Here is a 19,819-nt window from a genome sequence, read left to right on the forward strand (position 1 = left end):
AATAGCTTAATCAATAGATATTTATATTCCGATTAAGATAGTAATATAATATGGTGCCGTTTGCTGTAGTGGAATGGCGTAGTGCGACTGATATAATAATATATTATATATGACTGAAATTATAACACATCTACCGAATTAGTGTTAATAAGTGTTATTGCAGAACCGTGGGTGTTCATTGTTGCAGAAAAGGGTAGGGTCACGAATAATGTCGTCACTATTCGTGTAATTTTTTTCTTTGTTAAAAATAAAGGTAATATTTTTTATGGTTACACACAATTCCATTGTAATCCATATACGTTAGCCGAGTACCAGTGCATTCTGCACTGGTACTGTTAGAATGAGCATGAAATCAGGTCAGTTAGCAAAATGTGGCTAATTTATCAGGGATTAATCACGTTGTTTCCCAGGTCCCAATAATCATTTTTGAGAATTAAACTTATGTTTAGTCTTTCATATAGTTTATTTGTTATTTTTATATGTCTAATTATAAAAATTAATAAAATCTATATAAAAAGTATAGTATCGGCACAGGTAACATAACATTACATAGTATCGGTGACATATGTACATGCTTTACTGTAATTCATTATTTATATATACATATAATAGGACTTGCTAGATAAAACATATGCGTCTCTAGTGTGCACCCAAATAATTACTAGATACTTTGGTCTAGCGGTTTAGTATGATTGTTTTTATTGGTCTCGGTATTTTCTATGTATTTATATAAAAATGTATCTAAGTATTTATATCAGTTGTCTAGTATCTACCCATAACGCAAGCTCTGTTTAGCTTGGGACTAAATAATGCTGTGTGAATAGTCTAGGTTTAATATTAATATTACTTTTGTTTATCTCATTACTACTTACGTAATTTTTCATGTCATAGGTCACCTTTCCAGTATGCACTCAATAAATAATGTAATATGGTTTTACTGTTTCTATTTACTATTTATTATTATCATAAAAACAAAAATTCATTAAAATTACAACTATCAGTTATATAGAAATTCATCTAGGCGAACATCTGATTTCAAGACGTTGTTCTCTAAGGTATAGGGACCATCTGAAATAACACATAATAAAATAATAAACTATTTATAAATATAAAGATATACAAGAAATAATATATAATATATATTTTGGACTAAATTTGTATTTAATAATAATAATAATAGAACTCTTTATTGTGCATACAAAACATACAAAATATTTGCAAATTACGTTTAATGCTATTTTTGTATGTATCATTTTAAGGCTACCTTTTCAAAATGGAAGTTAGTGACAGTCAATTAGTTGATACATTATCAAATTTAAGTCAAAAATTAATTTTGAAAGTATCATTGTTTTTAAATTATTTACACATTTTACTCACCGACATCAAACCATTCGGTTCTGGGGCGTCCTGAATTCTCGCGTGATGCTGCTATAGCTTCTCTTAAAGCAAATGCAACACAGATTGCTAAACACATAGGCGGTTCAGATACGCCTAAAAATAAAAAGAATTACTGAATGATTAATGAAGAAAGTTCTAAATATCTAGAACGCAATTAAATGAAATAAAATAATTATATTAATTAATCAATTAAAATTAATTTTATCGCAAGCAACTTATATTACCAAAGGCTGTGATAGTGGTCTTTGTTGGTACCTCAGTCTCATCTAGTTCAGCCGCTAAGAAGCTTATTTTGTAAGCTATGCTTCGGTTAGATAAGGTAATAAGGTCAGATGCGGAATAAGAAGCATATGCACATACATGCATATGCAAGCAAGCACTAAAATGTGTCCTCTAGAATGGGAATGGATTAGTGGTATCACGGGTGTCACTTACATGATAACGTAATGATCGCAGTACTGTTCATGTATATAGACGACGGATACCATCAGGTAGGCTGACAGCTTGTTTGACATTTCTATTATATAAACAATAGAAATTATGACTCAGTTTTTGTTTACCTTTAGAGCCTACGACACCTAGGGGATTATACGAATTTCTTCTCAGTTGTATTCTGATGTCCAATGGAATATCTTTGCAAAGCGGTACTTTGTAATACCAGGTACGATCTGTTAGAACCTCTCCAGTATTTTCATCATATATAACATGCTCGTGAGTCCAGTATCCGACACCCATTATAAAAGCACCCTCGATCTAAAATTTCGGTGATTAAAATTATACTTATATTTCGTATACGAAATTAAATGTGTTTACAGATAGGTACAGATATATATTTTATAGGATCTGTCTATTTGTTATTTTATATTTTACGAATAACTACTGATTAATAATTTAAGTACCATTTTCTTTCCCAGTAATAATATTTCTAATCATACCGCAATTGCCTTCGTTACCTTAAAAAAATTAAATTTACAAATGTACTTTTCATTACCTGTCCGATATCAAGTTCAGGGTTTATACTGCTGCCAACATCTTCAATTATATCGACTCTTAGAATTTCATGTTCTCCGGTCAATATATCTAATTCAACTTCAGCTAGAGCTGCACCTCCTGTTCTGTATGGCTGTTGATCATTACCGTTTACATGGTAATTGACTTGCAGATTTATGCCTTGGTTGTATGCAGTTTCTATCAATACTTCCCAAGTAGGGTCATTAAGACCCTCTCTTATTACAGATAATCGATCTAATAATAATTGACAGCACTTGATAGCTCCAAAACAAAATATTTGAGTGGTACGACTTCCTCCAGAGGTGAAATTATTGGGAATTGAGGCAGTGTCTGCAGTTTTAACCTTCACTTTATCTATTGAGATGTTGAGAGTATATGCGACAATTTGAATTAATTTTGTATTTATACCTTGACCCATATCGACACCGCCATGTTTAATTACAACCGTACCATCTCCGTGGTAGACGGATATTAGTATGTGGTAAGATGTTAAAACACTGATGGGGTAACTCATCAAGGCGATTCTCAAACCACGCTTCTTCCACCTGTTCATTTCATTGAACTTGTTTACTTCTTCTTTTCGTTTGTCATATTCAGCATCCTTGAGTAAAGTTTGAACCATCTCCGCAACATCCGGATGTTGCGGGTTAAGATTGTTACGACGAACTCGAACAGGGTCCATATTGACCTCGTACGATATTCGCTCCATTATATATTCTGTCATTGTAATACTTTCTAAACTTCCTGTTTGCAAACGAATAAATTTGATTTCTTTCATATACCTTATTATTGAGCATTCGTTATTAATCTTTAAAGAGTAAAAGTAACAATACAAATAGAGTTGTAAAAGTCTTATAATTATAATAATATAATAATTTGTATTATATCATAATTACTAGTATTAATATTAAATAATAATATAATAATGTTGAATTTAATTCTATTGACATACACCTCTAAATAAACTAATTGAGTGACGTAATAGAATTATATCTACCTATATACTATACATATTTATATTAGGTTGACCTATTTTTCTTTATAAGCACCGCTGTAAGACAATCATTCACTCCTGCTTTGTACAGTGTTAAAGAACGGACGCATATTGGCTTCCTAGTATGTAAAGATAAATATACAAAATGATTATAGTGTTCCATTGTCTTATTATAAAGCCCTATTATCCTATAGTGTTTATACGCATTACATTACGGTTTACATTACAAATTGTTGTTGTTATTTTTTTACTAATTGTACTGAAGACATAACTATTTTAATTTCTGAAGCATTTCTTTTTATAAACACTTTTAGATTTTTTTGGTGAAATTCTAACTTAAGAGTGTATGCTTTGAACAAACCTGGGGCTCTGGCAAACGTGTTAGAAGCTGTGTCGCTTGTCGCATTGAATATCTTGTATTGCCATCTAGTATTGTCATAACAATTCTTAAGAGACGTTGGAATGAATAACGCAACTGCATCCGAGGTTACGTGACCATTATTTTCATATATATGATATTCTAAATATTGTATTTCTCCTGAATTATTGACACCTAACTGTGAACAATTTATTAATTAATTAGTTTACCTCAAATCTGAAAGTTTCATTATTTAATTTCAAATAGCTACTGTTTAAAAACCTTTGTTTATGCAATTTAGTTACCACATATTTATTTATTTATTTATAAAAAATTAATGCACAAATACAAAAAAAATAAAGGTGCATATGGCGGACTTAACACCATAAGGCATTTTCTCCCAGTCGACCATAGGGCAAATAGAGATTAGTAGGCGGTGCATTTAAGTAAATAATAACATGAAATAAAAATAATAAAAGGAAGTAGGTGCAATTATAATAAAATTCATAAATTGAAATATATATATCCAAAATACATACATACTTAAATAAGAATATATATAATCAAGCACATAATAATATACCTACATATAAAATTTATACATACATACATACTAAATACAAATCAACAATGAGTAGACAGTGAAAGCAGGAGATAATTTAACACTATATTAATGTTTTAATTTAATTACAAAAGTCGTTGGAAAGATGTTTTCGTAACTTGGATTTGAAGATAAATTTGGTAGTACTAGATTTAATGTCAAGGGCAAAAAGCATTAAGCCTTGCTGTGTTTAATAGCCTGAAGCATGAAAGATTTAGAAACGAAGCTTGAACTATGAGCATGAACGTTTATGTAATACGAACGAATGTATGTAATAGTAGAACTATGATTGTTGTCCATGTTTTCATTTTAGTTTAAATAATTATTTTATAGTTTAAGTATTAATTATATAATTTCTAAATTTAGCAACGTAGTTAAAATTTATGACTTCTTATAATATGTATAGATGTAATAGACAAATTGTAAGAATTTGTAAGCAATAGTCCTACTGGATTCATAGGTGTAAGTAACCAGAAATACCCTACAGGAAATATTTTGCAGGGAATTGATGAATGGATAGTTTCTCATGACTATATGTTCGACATGTTCATGGGGAGTACTTCAGAAAATGGCGAAAAAGATGATAACTGATATATTGTACTGACCTCATACTCAGATTTAACTGGGGGTCGCTTGCCAACAACTCTGAGAGTAGCCTGAATAGACAGCACAAATCTAGAGGGTCTATTCATCAAGTAAGTAACAAGGGCACTTACACATGCCACGTGATTGGTGCGAAATATTTTCAAACCATATGCACCACCCATACGTGGTACAATCACATTTATTCTGGGAATATGAAAATATATCAGAGTTAATTATCTTTATAAATGTGGTTGAAATATTAGTGATATAATTGTTGATAAGTTAAATTAAAATAAAGATACAGAAGTTCCAACTAGATTAACATTGAGAAATAAAGAAATGATATCCTTTGTCGTTTTTTTGTTATGTTTAATAATATAGTATAGTATAATAAGATTTTTACCTATTCTGTTGTATATTCAATGCTTCGGCGACGGAAACCTGGACTGAATCCAGATATTGGGTACTAGCATATAAGTCGATACCATCTTCACTGGGGATGGATATACAAGATATAGTTTCCATACTGTAGTGATACTGGCAGAATATATCTTGTGATCCTTTGATTACTTTCTGGACATTAAGGCCTCTGCCTCTTGCAGGAATTACCAAGAAAAGTACAATTCGACTGGGATCTCGTTGTTGCACATCCGATATGCTTAATATCGGTTTTCTTTTATGAACTTTATATTTAGTTCGAACTAACAACGCCGCTCTATTCGCAAGTTTTTCAGTTTCAGCCACTATTACACCTATAGCTTGGTCATAGTATTTGATTTCTTTTTCTGGAAATATCTCCTCCGGCACAAATTGTCCAAGTACTTTTTGGGATAAGAAATTATTATTTCCTGGAATATCTTTGGCCGAAAAGAAAGCTAAAACCCCTGGCAATTCCTGTGAAATAAAAGTCAAGGCGTCAATCGCGTAGATTCAAAAGTAAAATATTTCGAAATTCACGCCATTTAGTTCATGTATAACTTTTTACAAAGTAATTTAATTATTTTTGTGTAATTGGGTAGCATAGAACTTTGCTAACCAATTACACAAAAATGCTTTGTAAAAAACATAAAAAAAATGGGAATTTTTAATAGTGATTTTAAATATTATTAGTTATATGAGCTACGAAAATTGTTACGCCATTATACCCTAAGCAAGGTAGCGTAGGCATGGTGTTATTGCTTAACAAGGGTCCGAAATAATATAAAGTTAAATTTTAAGTCCTATGTAGTATGGAACCATACTACAATCATATCAGTCGCTGAGTGACAAAGTTTGACATGAATTCGTACTAAACCAACGTATTAAATAATATGAATCTATTATTAAATCTATTTAAGTCGAGAAAAATATTTCATACTCTTACCAATGCTGGAGAAGGGTCAATACTTTCTATTTCCCCTGTGCAGATGTCAGACGTAACAAATGCACAAAATACTTCTCTTGGATCTCTTGGTAGATCATTAACATACTTTGCTTCACCAGCAGTTTGTACTAGAGCATCCAGCTTAGGCATTGGCTCAGTGATCGGCCATATTATTGGATTAGTATCGAATACTGTGGTTCCTTTTGACAGTGGTCTAGTCTTTCTGTAATCTCTAGACCCTGATCGATACCAAGGTTTTAATTGGTTCTGGGGTATTAAATTCAATAAGCCCTTAAAATGTAAAATAAATTATTAAAATATATTATTAGCGTTAAATTTAAAAGAATGTATTAAAATATGAAATGCTTAACCTTGTAGAAGAGGCCAAGTGCAGTCTTTTTTCTATAGCTTGGTGTAAGCTCTCCTGGAATCTCTTCAACGACTAATTCATTGTTTAATATCTGGAGTGCTTCCTGTAGTATATTGTTTTCAAATATTTTCTTTCTTAATAGGAATTTTTCAGTTTCTTTAGCATGAACAAATTTTGCTGAGAGTCCACCGAAGACAATTCGGGCAGATAAAACCGTTTGTTCGTCATGGGGGTCAAAATTATATAAAAATGCTGCATTAACTTGAGCATGAGCATTTTGAGCTCGTTCCATTATCTGAAAAAATGTTACCCAGTATATTAATAATATTATGTATGCATAGTAATATATACATATTCTGAGACTCTAATTTAAATAATAAAAATGTTCATTAAAATACAGTACGTGGTGTAAGAATATTCATAGATTGGTAATGAGTTGTTGAGGGACTTTGCTTTGTTTTATGATTTATGATGTTACAAAATCATTCATATCACATCGTCGTATAACGTTCAAGTTATGTTGTTCAAATGTTATTTTTCAAGTCTATCGTCTCATTCCTTCCTATTTCTGAGGTTTAAGTTTTGAATCACCCCATAAATCAAAACATAACTTAAAAAGGAAATTAAAACAATTACCTACTTTAAAGGAAACGAATTGGTAATTAGGAGAAAGCGGTGGTATACTGATTGATTTTATAACTTTTCCAGTCATATCCAAAGATAAAAAATCTTTCACCGTTACATTATCAACTGTAGTTTTCTCCACTGAAAGAAAAATATTGTAATTGATAAAATATAAATTGGATAAAATATTTAATTTTCGTTTCAGAGCCGGTAAGTTCTAGTTGCGGCAGCAACTATGTAATCAAGTTCAGAAAAACTATTTTAAGTTCCATATCAGTAAAATGTGCAAAAGATTAAGGTCAACCGTATTATACAGATTATGAAGTATAAACTACACTATACAATAGGGATAGATTGATACCTGTATCTACTTGATAGACTAAAATATGTATATTAAATAACAGTCCAAAGTACTACGAACTTTCTGTAAAATTTGAATACAATGTTAAGACATTGATTTTATACCGCATATTGAAGAGAAATGTAATTTTATTAATATCTATCACTTTTTTTATTAATAATACTTAGTTTATTACCTATAGTGAGATTAGCTCCTATTGTCTCTAACAACAAGAAAACATCTGATGAAAATGTTGGCTTTTTATGTTTGATCATCAAATTACCAGCAATTGTACCAATCTAGAAAATACAAGAAAAATAGGTAAATAATTTTTTTTTTGACAATTCATAGCTAGCTAAAGCTTGTGTAATGGGTACTAGATAGCTGATACAAATACATAGATATATTTTTTTTCGTAAATACATACATAGATTCAATTATTCCGGTTGGCCCCAGTTGGCGAGGGAGACCGCTACGTTGTCACTGACTGTACCTTTACTAAACTAAAGTTACATAGTCTTTAAGTATATTTATGTGCACATATATTTAATTTAGTATTATTGATTTCTTACGTTTCTGACAGGAATATGGGCCACCAGATCTAAATGTTCATATAGTTTATACAAATAGGCAAACTCCTCTCGTTGATGCGATACTGTTTTAAAAATGTCCATCATATCTGTCAGAGTCGTGCCTGCTCCGATAATTAAATTCTGATCAATATAGTGACCTTTTAACTCTCGCACAGAACTGATATCTATAAGTACTCTTGGAAATGAGAATATTGGAGTAACACCTGAAAGTAAATAATTTACATTGCATTATTTAACGATAGCGTCCACAAAATATAGTATATATGTATATATATTAACATCTGAATCAATCAAATCCAAATCCATTTGGTGGATCTGAAGATGAATTTTATTCATACAATTTTATTTACAGTTTAACCAGTTTCTAATAAAGGTATTTTTTTAAACAAAATGTTTTGTGTCAATTGATTGTATAATATTGTTTGTTTTGTATTATTAATTATGTTAGGTTGACCTCCATGTGGTTCCCGCTGGAAACCATCGCGATAAATTCCTGGTTAATTTGCCACGATGGGCTAACGAAACTGACCTCATGCGCATCTAATAATCCTCCATTGGTGCCCCGCCAGCATAACCGTTAGCGCAGGCAAGTGCACCGTTCCAGTATCAGTATCCATGATATGTATATATTAATTTACCTTTAACTCTCTTGAAATTATTCTCATAACGAATATTAATTTGTTCTAATTCGTTCTTAAAGTGTTGACATTCATATTCAGACTTAGTTTAAACAACAAACCTTTCACCATTATTATTTTAAAATAAATTAACAGAGCATACTACTAATAGACAAAATATCTTCTTTGAAATACTTTCTTTCCCATATCACCTTATATGGGAAAAACTGTGGTCTCGAATTGGGATAGACAGAGGTAATAATAGAACACTAATTCTATATTCACATCTTCTGCCTCAAAACCTCGAGTATTTTTGAAATGATTCTTTTTGGCATGTGACGTACTGTATGATAATGACAAAGATAAAAGAAAATAAAGAAATAAACCTACCTCTGCCCGTGTTTCCGTTTACCAACATGTAAGACTCTTGTCCTTCATTGTCTAAGATATCGAATATATCTTGTACTTGCGAAATCCTATACCAAATTCGATCATCTTTTAAATTTATTCTTTTTATTGTATTATTATCTGTATCATTTGCGTTCACATAACACCAACTCTTATCACATGAATGGTCACACTTATCTTTATTTTTACAGAGTTTTAAATCTTCTATATCGTCTAATTTAGGTTTTGGCGCGTCTTTTGCGAAGCTTTTGAATGCTTCTAATATAGGTCTATAACCGGTACATCGGCAGGTATTGCTTCCAAATGAATTCTCTATTTCATGTTGTGTTAAATTGTGGTGACTGGATTCCAATAAGCTGAAACATTAGTAAAATATACACCGTTAACTGAACTTATAAAGTTAAAATATGATTATTAATAAAGAGATCAAGGTTATATATAAAGAAATTGATTGCAAATGTCTTTTTATTTGGACTTGAACTTTTAGCTCGAAATCTTTGAACATAACACAATTGTCACTCTCATTAAGACCAAATTTATGACGGCTATATAGGATTTACTACGGCTACAACTCAGGACTCAGCATTTGATTTGAATCCATAAGGCAGAGGTCGGATAGACATCTAGTTATCGATGTTATCTTGACCGGAGTATAAGTCAGAGATATCACGACTTTAGTTGACAGTTTCGACGATATTTGGATGTAAGTTGGTGTAGTAAACAAATAGATGCTCTCTCAGGAGTAAATAAATATTATCATAATTATGCTTACCTGTACATACTCATAACCCATCCTGGGGAGCAGTATCCACACTGAGTGCCGTCGTACTCGGCTAAAGTCCTCTGTATTGGATGGTAACCGCGTCCTCTGTCTCCTATACCCTCTATAGTTGTCACCTCCCAATCCTGACATGATGTGATAGATACGAGGCACTGCAAAATATATTATTATATGTTCAGAAAAATGTGCATTGATTTAAAGTGTGACAAGTGAAAATTAGTAGACTGTAAAAAAATCGTATGTGTGGATATATCAGTCTCGCCTATTTCGTCTGACAAGCACCTTGTTGGTGGGTCACATTAGGTAGTGAATTTACGGAATAACAAGCATAATATATATCTTAATTCTTTGGCAACGCATGAGTGGTATCGCTGGTGTCACATGATAACGTGATGTCCATTGTGCATGCGATGCATTCATGTAATGAAATTTACCTGTGTGAAGCCGGTGAGTGTCGCTACTTAAGAATGCGAGTACATACAGAATTAACGGAGATGGTGCGTGGCAATCCGTGTTCATCGGGTGCTCTCACGGTAACAATGCAGGCGCCGCAGCCGCCCTCCTTGCACATGTACTTGGTGCCGCGCAGGTTCAAGGTCTCGCGGAGATAGTCATTCAGAGATACATCCGAATCCACCTCCACGCCCACTGTTACGTAAAGATTTATTATTAGCGATTTAGGTTCAAATACAGTGGTAGCTCCTGTCATTTTAATTATCTTTCATTTTTCTTTTAAGTTAATTGATGAGAGACGTTTTGCTAGCAGTGGCATGTTCTATTCTAAGCACTGATTGTGATCTTAACTCTAAAATGGATACAAATATTTTATACCTAACCTACTGTCATTAGGACTTCATTTGTTTATTTACCTCCACCTACAACTGTCTTATCATCTATCAATAATCAAAGATGTGGTCGCCTGGAAATTGTAAATCTAAACGCCATGTGCTGACTCATTTAATTTCATTTTCATCTTATTACTCTTCGCTGGTACTCCGCTAGAGTAACTCATAACGCATGTGATTTAATTCATTACATTTATGATATCTGATAATTGGAAAGGCGGTTGCATTTTTTTAAAGAGAACGGAAGTAGTCGTTGAATAATTTTTGATGTGGTAAGTATAAATGTATTTTATAAATAACTAACATATTCTTTGTTGATATTAATTAGGGTAAAAATATCATGTACAAGAAGTTACTAAATAATATGATTTATATACCTTTCAAACAAACCCCTCTATTCATCTAAAAATCTTTATAAAATATCCAAACACGTAAATATCTTTACAAACTTCGCAATAATAATGTTATTAGGGTAAGATCGTACTTACCTGAACATTTTTGGCCATTAACACTGAACGTTATTTCATCCGACATGTTAAACAATTGTACGAACCCACGTACGAAACGTGGCTATTTAATAACTGTATTAGCCGGATATTTGTTGTTCAGTCATCGATATTGGGTACAGAATTTTAAATAAACAGACAGAACTAATGAACTGAAGTTCGTTATTTCAATATTCTTGAAATTTTAATTTATAATTGTTAAAATACAAAATCATGTCATAGTGAAACGGTGCGCCCACCTTCCAGAGAATTATTATAGTAGTAGTATTACTATTAGTAGTTTAAGCTTTTTAAACCCTATAAGATTTTTATATTTCTAGTTGTATATATAATTTTTTAATTATCGGCGAGTTCATTTTTGTATGTTCATTTTTGGGCTTGGCCACAAACTTGTAAGTCTAAATATAAGTTAACAGTAGATTGGATTGCACCCGTAGGTATGTATCTAATTGTAGATTTTTTGTTTGGTTGTCAGTAATACTATTTTGTTTCTTTGTATAGTTCGTTTGATAATTATGTAATTAGTTTTTATATGAGCAAATCTTCATAGGCGCTTATTTGCTTCAGGGGAGTTATGAAAAGTTCCAGAAATATGTAGATAGGATTTTTACTCATTAATTAAGATAATATAATATTTCGTTTACATGATTGTCAACTTCTATTGTTTTTCTTTATATTAAAATGTCATCAAAACAAAAAAACAAAAAATCAAACATCTTTCCCTTGCGCATATTAATGCTCAAAGTGTATTAGCTCATCATACTGATCTTCTCACGTCTTTCAGCGCCGGCACAGTTGACTGTATTCTTGTCTCTGAAACTTGGCTTAAACCATCCCTCTCTTCCTACCTACCTGTTGCTCTATTCCTGGATATAAACTTTATCGAAATCACCGTACCACTTGTAGGGGTGGCGGTGTAGCGATTTATCTACATAGTAGTAAATTTCTGCTGAATCGGTGAGTGCACTCTCAGTGAGCTGAGCCTCCCTTGAATATTTATTTCTTTCTATAACACTACATCATAAAAATCTCTTACTAGGTGTTTTGTATAGTCCTAACGATAAAATTGATTACTTTTGTATATTAGAGAATACTCTAGAAGACTTAATTCCACGGTTTGATCATGTCATTCTTATGGGTGACTTAAATACATGTATCTTAAAAAATGACTATAGGACTAAACTCATAGGCCTGACATCTGCCCTTAATCTTCAGATATTGCCTATGCTTAAACCCACACATTACTTCCATAACTGTAGACCTTCCCTTATTGACTTAATTCTTGTTTCACAGCCCGACAAAGTCATATCTCATGGTCAAATGTGTTCTCCCTTTTCTCAACACGATTTAATTTATTTATCCTTTAACATGCGTCCTCCAAAAATAAGGGTAAGGTTCTACTATTACTTCGCGATTTTCGGCATATGGAACTAGATCGTTTGAGAGAGGATATGAGGAATATTGACTGGTCTCCCTTACTGCTAGCTGATAATATCGATTGCATGGTTGAAACATTTAACAAAGAGATTATTAAAATTTTTGACATCCATGCACCAGTGCGACCAGTCCGCGTTAAACACGCTCCTGATCCTTGGCTTACTCCTATTATTCGGAGAACCATAGCCAAACATGACAGAACTAAAAGTCAGTATAAGCACGAGGGATCACCGGTTAACTTTTAATTGTATAAAAAGCTACGCAACAGAATGTGTAGGGATGCTAAACGCCAATATTTCATAATACTATACAAAACCTTAGAGAGCCTCAAATTTGGAAGTTTCTCCAGTCGCTAGGAGTGGGCAAGGCCTCCGACTCTTCGCTTAGTGGTGTCGATCTCAATGCGCTAAACATACATTTTTCCTCTACTCCTGTTACTCTTAGCAATTTCATTAAAGCCCTTTCCATTATTTCTAACCTTCTCCTACCGAATTGCCCTTCCTTTACTTTCAGTACGGTATCAGAAGATGCTGTTAGGAAGTGTATCCTTTCCCTATCCAGCTATGGGTAGCGACGACATTAGCCTTAACATGATTCTTACTGTATTGGAGGATATTTTGGGTGTACTCACTCACACTGTTAATTTTTTACTGCAGCAAAATGTCTTCCCATCACAGTGGAGGAGGGCTTATGCCATACCTCTCCCTAAAACGTCAAACCCTACTTGTTTCTCCCAATTTCGACCCATTTCCATACTTCCCTTGCTCTCCAAAGACCTCGAATCCGTTGTTCATAGTCAACTTTTCTTGTTTCTCTCTTCTAATAACCTATTATGTCCCTTCCAATCTGGCTTTCGTCCCTCCCATAGCACTACTATGGCACTTCTTAATATTACTGAGGATATAAGGCAGGCTATGGAGGACACCAAGTTGACTGCTATAATTCTACTAGATTTCAGCAGCGCATTCAATTCTGTAGATTTTGACATTCTTTTTGGTGCTCTCCGTGCTATTAACATTTCTGCTTCTGTTATAGAATGGTTCTCATCTTTTCTTTTCGGTCGCCAGCAGTGTGTAAAAACTAGCGAGGGTTCCTCAGACTGGATTACTTTAACTGCTGATGTACCTCAAGGCGGTGTTCTCTCTCCATTACTATTTTCAGTGTTTATTAACAATATATCTCGTATCATTATTTCTCCCTTCCATCTGTATGCAGATGACTTGTAATTATACCGTCACTTTACATTGTTGGAGGTGACACAAACAGTTGTAGCTTTAAACTGTGATCTCTTGGCAATACAAGCATGGGCTAAGTCTTTCGGTCTTGTTGTAAATCCTGCCAAATTCCAAGTTATGACTGTTGGCAGACTGAAAAGCAGGTTGGATTGGTCTACTATACCCCCACTTGTATATGAGGGTGTTCAGTTAGCGTATACTGACTATATATATACTTATCTTAGATGACACAATGTCTTGGACACCTTATGTTAATGAAATTAGTAAACGGATGCATTTTTCATATCACTCTCTCAAACGTCTTCAATATTTTCTCCCTTTCAGTACCAAAATTATGCTCGCACAATCCATTTTACTTCCCATTCTCGACTATGCTATAACATATATAAAATAAGAAAAAATTATAAATAACGGTATATCTCCGATTTTCACGTGTGATGTTAACGACATTACACGTGTAGGAGCAATAACGAAAAAAAATTCTAGACAAATACTTAATCCTTACTTAATATTATAAATGCGAAAGTAACTCTGTCTGTCTGTCTGTCTGTCTCGCTTTCACGCCAAAACTACTGAACCGATTTAAATGAAATTTAGTACGCAGATAGTCTAGACGCCGAGGAAGGACATAGGCTACTTTTTTAATGCGTAAAAAGGTTTGTAAGGGGTTCAAAATGGAAATACAAGGTTATCTTTATGCGGTTGAATACTTATTCGTCATCTTTTCATTTCTCTAGCTTTCAACCAATCAACACATCGCGTGCGTTTGCGCCATTCGCCATCTTTTCATTTCACTAGCTAACAACCAATCAACACATCGCGTGCGTTTGCGCCAATAAGGTATCCATCACAGAGAACAAAACCACAGATAACATAATGTAAAACGAAAGATCTTGCCGGAAACATGACGTTGACGTTTAGCGAAAATATTGTTTTTTGACACTTTTTTATGATAATATCGTGTGTATGTGTTTTTTCTTTAAATCTGAAATTGGCCGATTGCGAGACAAATTTGGCAATTTTGTTTATTAATTTGTTTTATTTTAGCCCAACTTAAAGTTTTGCAATATAAATTATAAAAATTAAAGTCAATGTCAAATGTTGTTTCTCTGTTCTGACGAACTTATTAAAAAAATCTTAATAACAATCACAATTTCTTCACATTTTATTATTTACATTTTTTAAAGAATGTTGTGGTGTGGCACTATCAGAAATTAAATTATTTACCCATTTTTGTAGGTTATACAGAATTAATGTGTGGGTGTTTATTTAAAAAGCATTAACACAAAATTAATAAAGTATAGGTATTAATAAATGTATGGTTGTTGTATCAAAATAGAATTTTCTTATTTTTCACTAAAATAAAAACTGTCTTTTTTATAAAATAAATGACCTTTTCATTGTGTCATGTATTATGAAACTATTTAAATTATTTAGCTGATTGTAAGAAACAAAATGTTGGTTTGTAGATTAATACTGTAAAATTACTATTTGTACGGAAACGATAAAAATATATTTTTGTGCTGCGACAAAAACTAATATTATAAATGCGAAAGTAATTCTGTCTGTCTGTCTCGCTTTCACGCCAAAACTACTGAACCGATTTGAATGAAATTTGGTATACAGATAGTCTAGACCCTGAGAACGGACATAGGCTACTTTTTAATGCGAAAAAAGGGTTGTAAGGGGTTAAAAGGGGGATGAAAGATAGTATGGAATAATCGTCATTTTTGAAACTAGAAGCTTGAAACTTATTTTTAAGGCTATTGATTAAATATAAATAATTATGACATTATTAGTTTGTATAATTTTATCATTAGGGGGGTAAAATAAAATAGGGCATGAAAATTTTTATGTAAATTCGTCATTTTTGAAGCCAGAAGCTTGAAACTTATTTTTGAGGCTGTTGATTAAATATAAATACATATGACATTCATTGTTTGTAAAAAATTTACCCTTAATTTTTAAAACTAGAAGTTTGAGACTCATTTTTAGGCTGTTGTTTAAATATCAATAAATATGACATTAAAATAAAATAGGGAATGAAAGTCATTGTGGAAATTTGCTGTTTGTGTGGCCACGCCAAAAATACTTACGTACGACTTAGACAGACTAGATCCTGAGAAAGGACATAGGTTACTTTTTAATGTGAAAAAGGGTTACAAGAGGATTGGAAGGGTAGGTCCAAGGTCATATAGATGTATCGTCATGTTTAAAGCTAGAAGCTTGAAATTTATTTTTTAGCCTATTGATTAGATATATATATTTTTTTTATCAATTTTTAGCTAAAATGATGAAACTTATTTATTTGACTTATATTGTGTTAATTGAGTTAAATATTTTTTCATTATTTACGCGGACGAAGTCGCGGGTACAGCTAGTATATAAAATAAATCTAAATACATCTGGAGAAGTTTCGATTCAGTCAGTGATAACAAACAATTTTTTATGTATATAAAAAATTACATATTAGTATTTCAAATTTAGACAGTTTACTAAATTGAAATACTAATATGTAATTTTTGAAACTTTCAGTTACATTAAGTGATTTACATATTTTAATATCGAAATATTAATTATTAAACACTAATGGAGTCTGCAATATGGCTTTATTATATTATATATATTATATGGTTAAATCCTACTTAACACTATGTATGCATTGAGTTCTCTAATTTACATATATTATATATTTTATAATTGACTGACTTTATATATGACATAGGTACTTACATAACACACACGTATTTCAGTGTACATTATTATATTCGAGGCCACAGCACCAAACTGAATTATTTCTTCATCCTTCAGTTAAATAGTAGTAATTATTTAGGTATATACAAAGTTGTATGCTTGTAATGTAAGATTTCATTCGGTTTCGACAGATTCGATTATCATCATTGTACTTTATTACTAGATATCCCTAGTTAATGTTAATCGATCGATAAATTGGATAATTAGGTATTATACTTAGCTATTTACAAAAATATTTGTAAGTAGGGCAGACGGGAAATAATAATAAGATATTACTTACGCCCCGATTACAGAAACATATATTTAAAAATGCGTTTGATTAGCAATAGTAAATATATGTAATTATATGTAATATTGATAGCAAATACTTATATATTGGCTATAAAAGGTTTAGCTTTCGATCTTTGTTATATTATTTGAGTTACCACCTAAGCGACCTAGGTGTTTGATCGCTTTCTAATGTTTCTTTTATAATCTTATTTTTATTTCATAAAAAAACTCGTAAATAAGTAAACATCAAAAGCAAAATTAAATAAAAGTGTTAATTTTTCATTCAAATCTCTTCAGGGTAAAAGTACATACAGGTACAAGTATTGTTCCTTTCATATTGTAAGGTTTTATGAGACTAATAAGATTCACTATTATGGAATTATGTAAAACATATTAATTTGGTATAAAAACCTATTTTGTTTATTACACATTATTTCACAGATATGGTGCGATAGCAAATCGATGGCTACCGTGCGTATGTGCTGACTACTATCTTCGTTATCAATTCTTTTCTTCTCAACTGTACTGAGTAGCGATAAGACATTATTAACATCAGTTCATATAGCAGGGGTCTTTACGAAAGCTATCGCCGCCAAGATCGCGGTAGGTACTGATCCCGGGTTTATGTTGGAGAGCAGGAATACTTTGATGGTCTTTTTAGTTGCTTGGAAATCCGCTGTACTCACTCGTGCAACCTCTGAGGCCGGGTACGTTATAATTTTTTCCCGCGTTAAAAGAAGGTAGGACATAGAAGACAGAATAGGGTCAAAAATATAATTAAATTATATACCAAAATCAGAATTGACAGTTTAATATCTCATAGAATATGACGGAAATATTGAATAATAGATTCGAACACATTATATTAAACTATCAGACCTAGCAGGTATAATCCTACCCGCGATATCGACGTTGCCTACCGGGTCCGAGTTTGTTTTCAAACTATCTAGGAACACAAACATAAATTTTAGATCATAGAAATTTTAGAACCTAATTTTACCAACAGACGCAACTTTCTATCAGAACTTGAACAGATGCAACTTAAATTTTACTTTTACATATTGCGATGTCAACAAAGGAGAACTGTTCATCATATACAAGTTTCTATATATATACATATATATACATAGGTAGTGTTTAAACAACTATTTGATATATTTACATAGTATAAAATGAAGTCACTCCTGCTGTCTGCATGATTAGATCTTTTAAACAACGCAACGGATCTTAATGCCGTTTCCAGCAAAAGATAGATTCATTCAAGAGAAAGGTTTGCAGATAGGTATGTATAATCATAATATTACAAATCCGTTGCCGTGTGGGGGTATTTATTATTTATTAGATTTACTCTTATTTAGTTACTCAATTACTTGGTTCTGTATTTATTATTTTGACTCTAATTAATTCCTTCTTGTTGGTAGTTTGTAGTCATAAATTTCTACTTAAAAATGTAAGGTTATAATGAAATCATTTAAAAGAACAATACGCAAGTTTATTGCTCGTTATTCTTTTGATGAGAAAGTTTTCCGAATGAGTGGTACTTTAAAAAATAAGTGATGATTATTCAAAAGTGCTTAAGTGTAACTTTACTGGAATAAAGAAATTTCTATTATATTTTTATAAACATTGCAACCGTGCGAAGCCGGGTCAGGTCTGTAGTAAATTATAAAATATTCATTTATGTAAATAAAAACTCTTCGAGACGAGCATCTGATTTCAAAACATTCTTCTCCAATGTATAGGGCCCATCTGTAATAAAAGTATAATAATACTATTCAAACAAGTGCAAAAATGTTTATAAAATAAAGCTAATTTTAATAATATCACATAGTTGGATAATTTTTAAAATATAAACTGTATTATTAAAAGAATATAATAATTAATACTTATGCATTGAATTACTTTCTGTTTGGAAATAGGTGTAGAATTGTAAATAATATTTGATACTTTCGTAATAACACAATTTATTTTCAGATTTCCACTTTATCCCTTAATAAATAAAACAATCAAGCAATCAACAATCCTACGAAACCATTTTAATTATTTACTTTTATTAAAAGAAGAAAACTGCTGGAAAGAAGAAACCAAAATATGTTTCATAACTCCATATTACATTAAACGAACATTTGAATATACGTTACACAATCAACATTGTTGCCAATGCTCAGTAAATCATAATTAATAACAGTATGAATGGTTCAATGAATGATTTAATGGATTATTGGATGAATGAATGTAATAATTCAATATCAGAATATAGAGTAGGTAGGTATCTACTGCGTTGTTATTTATTTGCGTACGCTAGTTACCTATAATTTGATGCGGTTAGATTGTAAATATGAACATTAATAATGATATGTTTAAAGCATCATTAATATCAATACTTACGGCTATATAAGGCCCATAGTATTAAGGTAATGTAAATATATTACTATGTTCAGATAATTATGATCGAAATTTCCAGACTAAAGTTTGCTCTCAACTTAAAACAAAATATAACAATATTTATTCTTTAATTGTCGTCGAAATATCTGATACCTTTATTTTCGTATCTCATGTCTTGTTGAAAAAATGCATGCTGAAAATATTTAAAACATGTAGGGGAGCGGGGGCACGTTGTTACAGGGGTAGGAAGTTACACGCGTTTTTACCGGGATTTTAAACTCTTTGATGGATATAATTTGACTCATTTGTGTTGTTATAACGTCGTGCACTAGATAAAAACTATC

General features: G+C 31.8%; 2 protein-coding genes across 2 annotated transcripts in view; both read right to left on the minus strand.

Moving 5' to 3' along the window:
- Positions 1-606: 606 nt before the first annotated feature.
- Positions 607-10,629, minus strand: LOC131840881 (uncharacterized). Its single transcript, XM_059189073.1, has 15 exons — positions 10,525-10,629; positions 10,035-10,195; positions 9,245-9,618; positions 8,217-8,440; positions 7,841-7,943; positions 7,321-7,445; positions 6,682-6,975; positions 6,311-6,601; positions 5,351-5,841; positions 4,968-5,151; positions 3,765-3,960; positions 2,390-3,153; positions 1,959-2,151; positions 1,378-1,491; positions 607-1,068 (listed from the first exon to the last, which is right to left on the minus strand). The coding sequence occupies exons 1-15, from the start codon at positions 10,612-10,614 to the stop codon at positions 998-1,000; spliced, it is 3,675 nt and encodes a 1,224-aa protein (XP_059045056.1). The 5' UTR covers positions 10,615-10,629; the 3' UTR covers positions 607-997.
- Positions 10,630-18,746: 8,117 nt separating this feature from the next.
- LOC131840873 (xanthine dehydrogenase/oxidase-like) overlaps positions 18,747-19,819 on the minus strand; it is a 34,814-nt gene continuing 33,741 nt past the window's right edge. The window contains exon 16 of the mRNA XM_059189066.1: positions 18,747-18,839. Coding sequence (XP_059045049.1) covers positions 18,769-18,839 — 71 coding nt within the window. The 3' untranslated portion in view covers positions 18,747-18,768. The remainder of the gene's footprint in view (positions 18,840-19,819) is intronic.

Source organism: Achroia grisella, unplaced genomic scaffold, assembly GCF_030625045.1.
Source record: "Achroia grisella isolate CSIRO2021 unplaced genomic scaffold, CSIRO_AGI_Agris_v1 utg1063, whole genome shotgun sequence".
NCBI classification, from domain to species: domain Eukaryota; kingdom Metazoa; phylum Arthropoda; class Insecta; order Lepidoptera; family Pyralidae; genus Achroia; species Achroia grisella.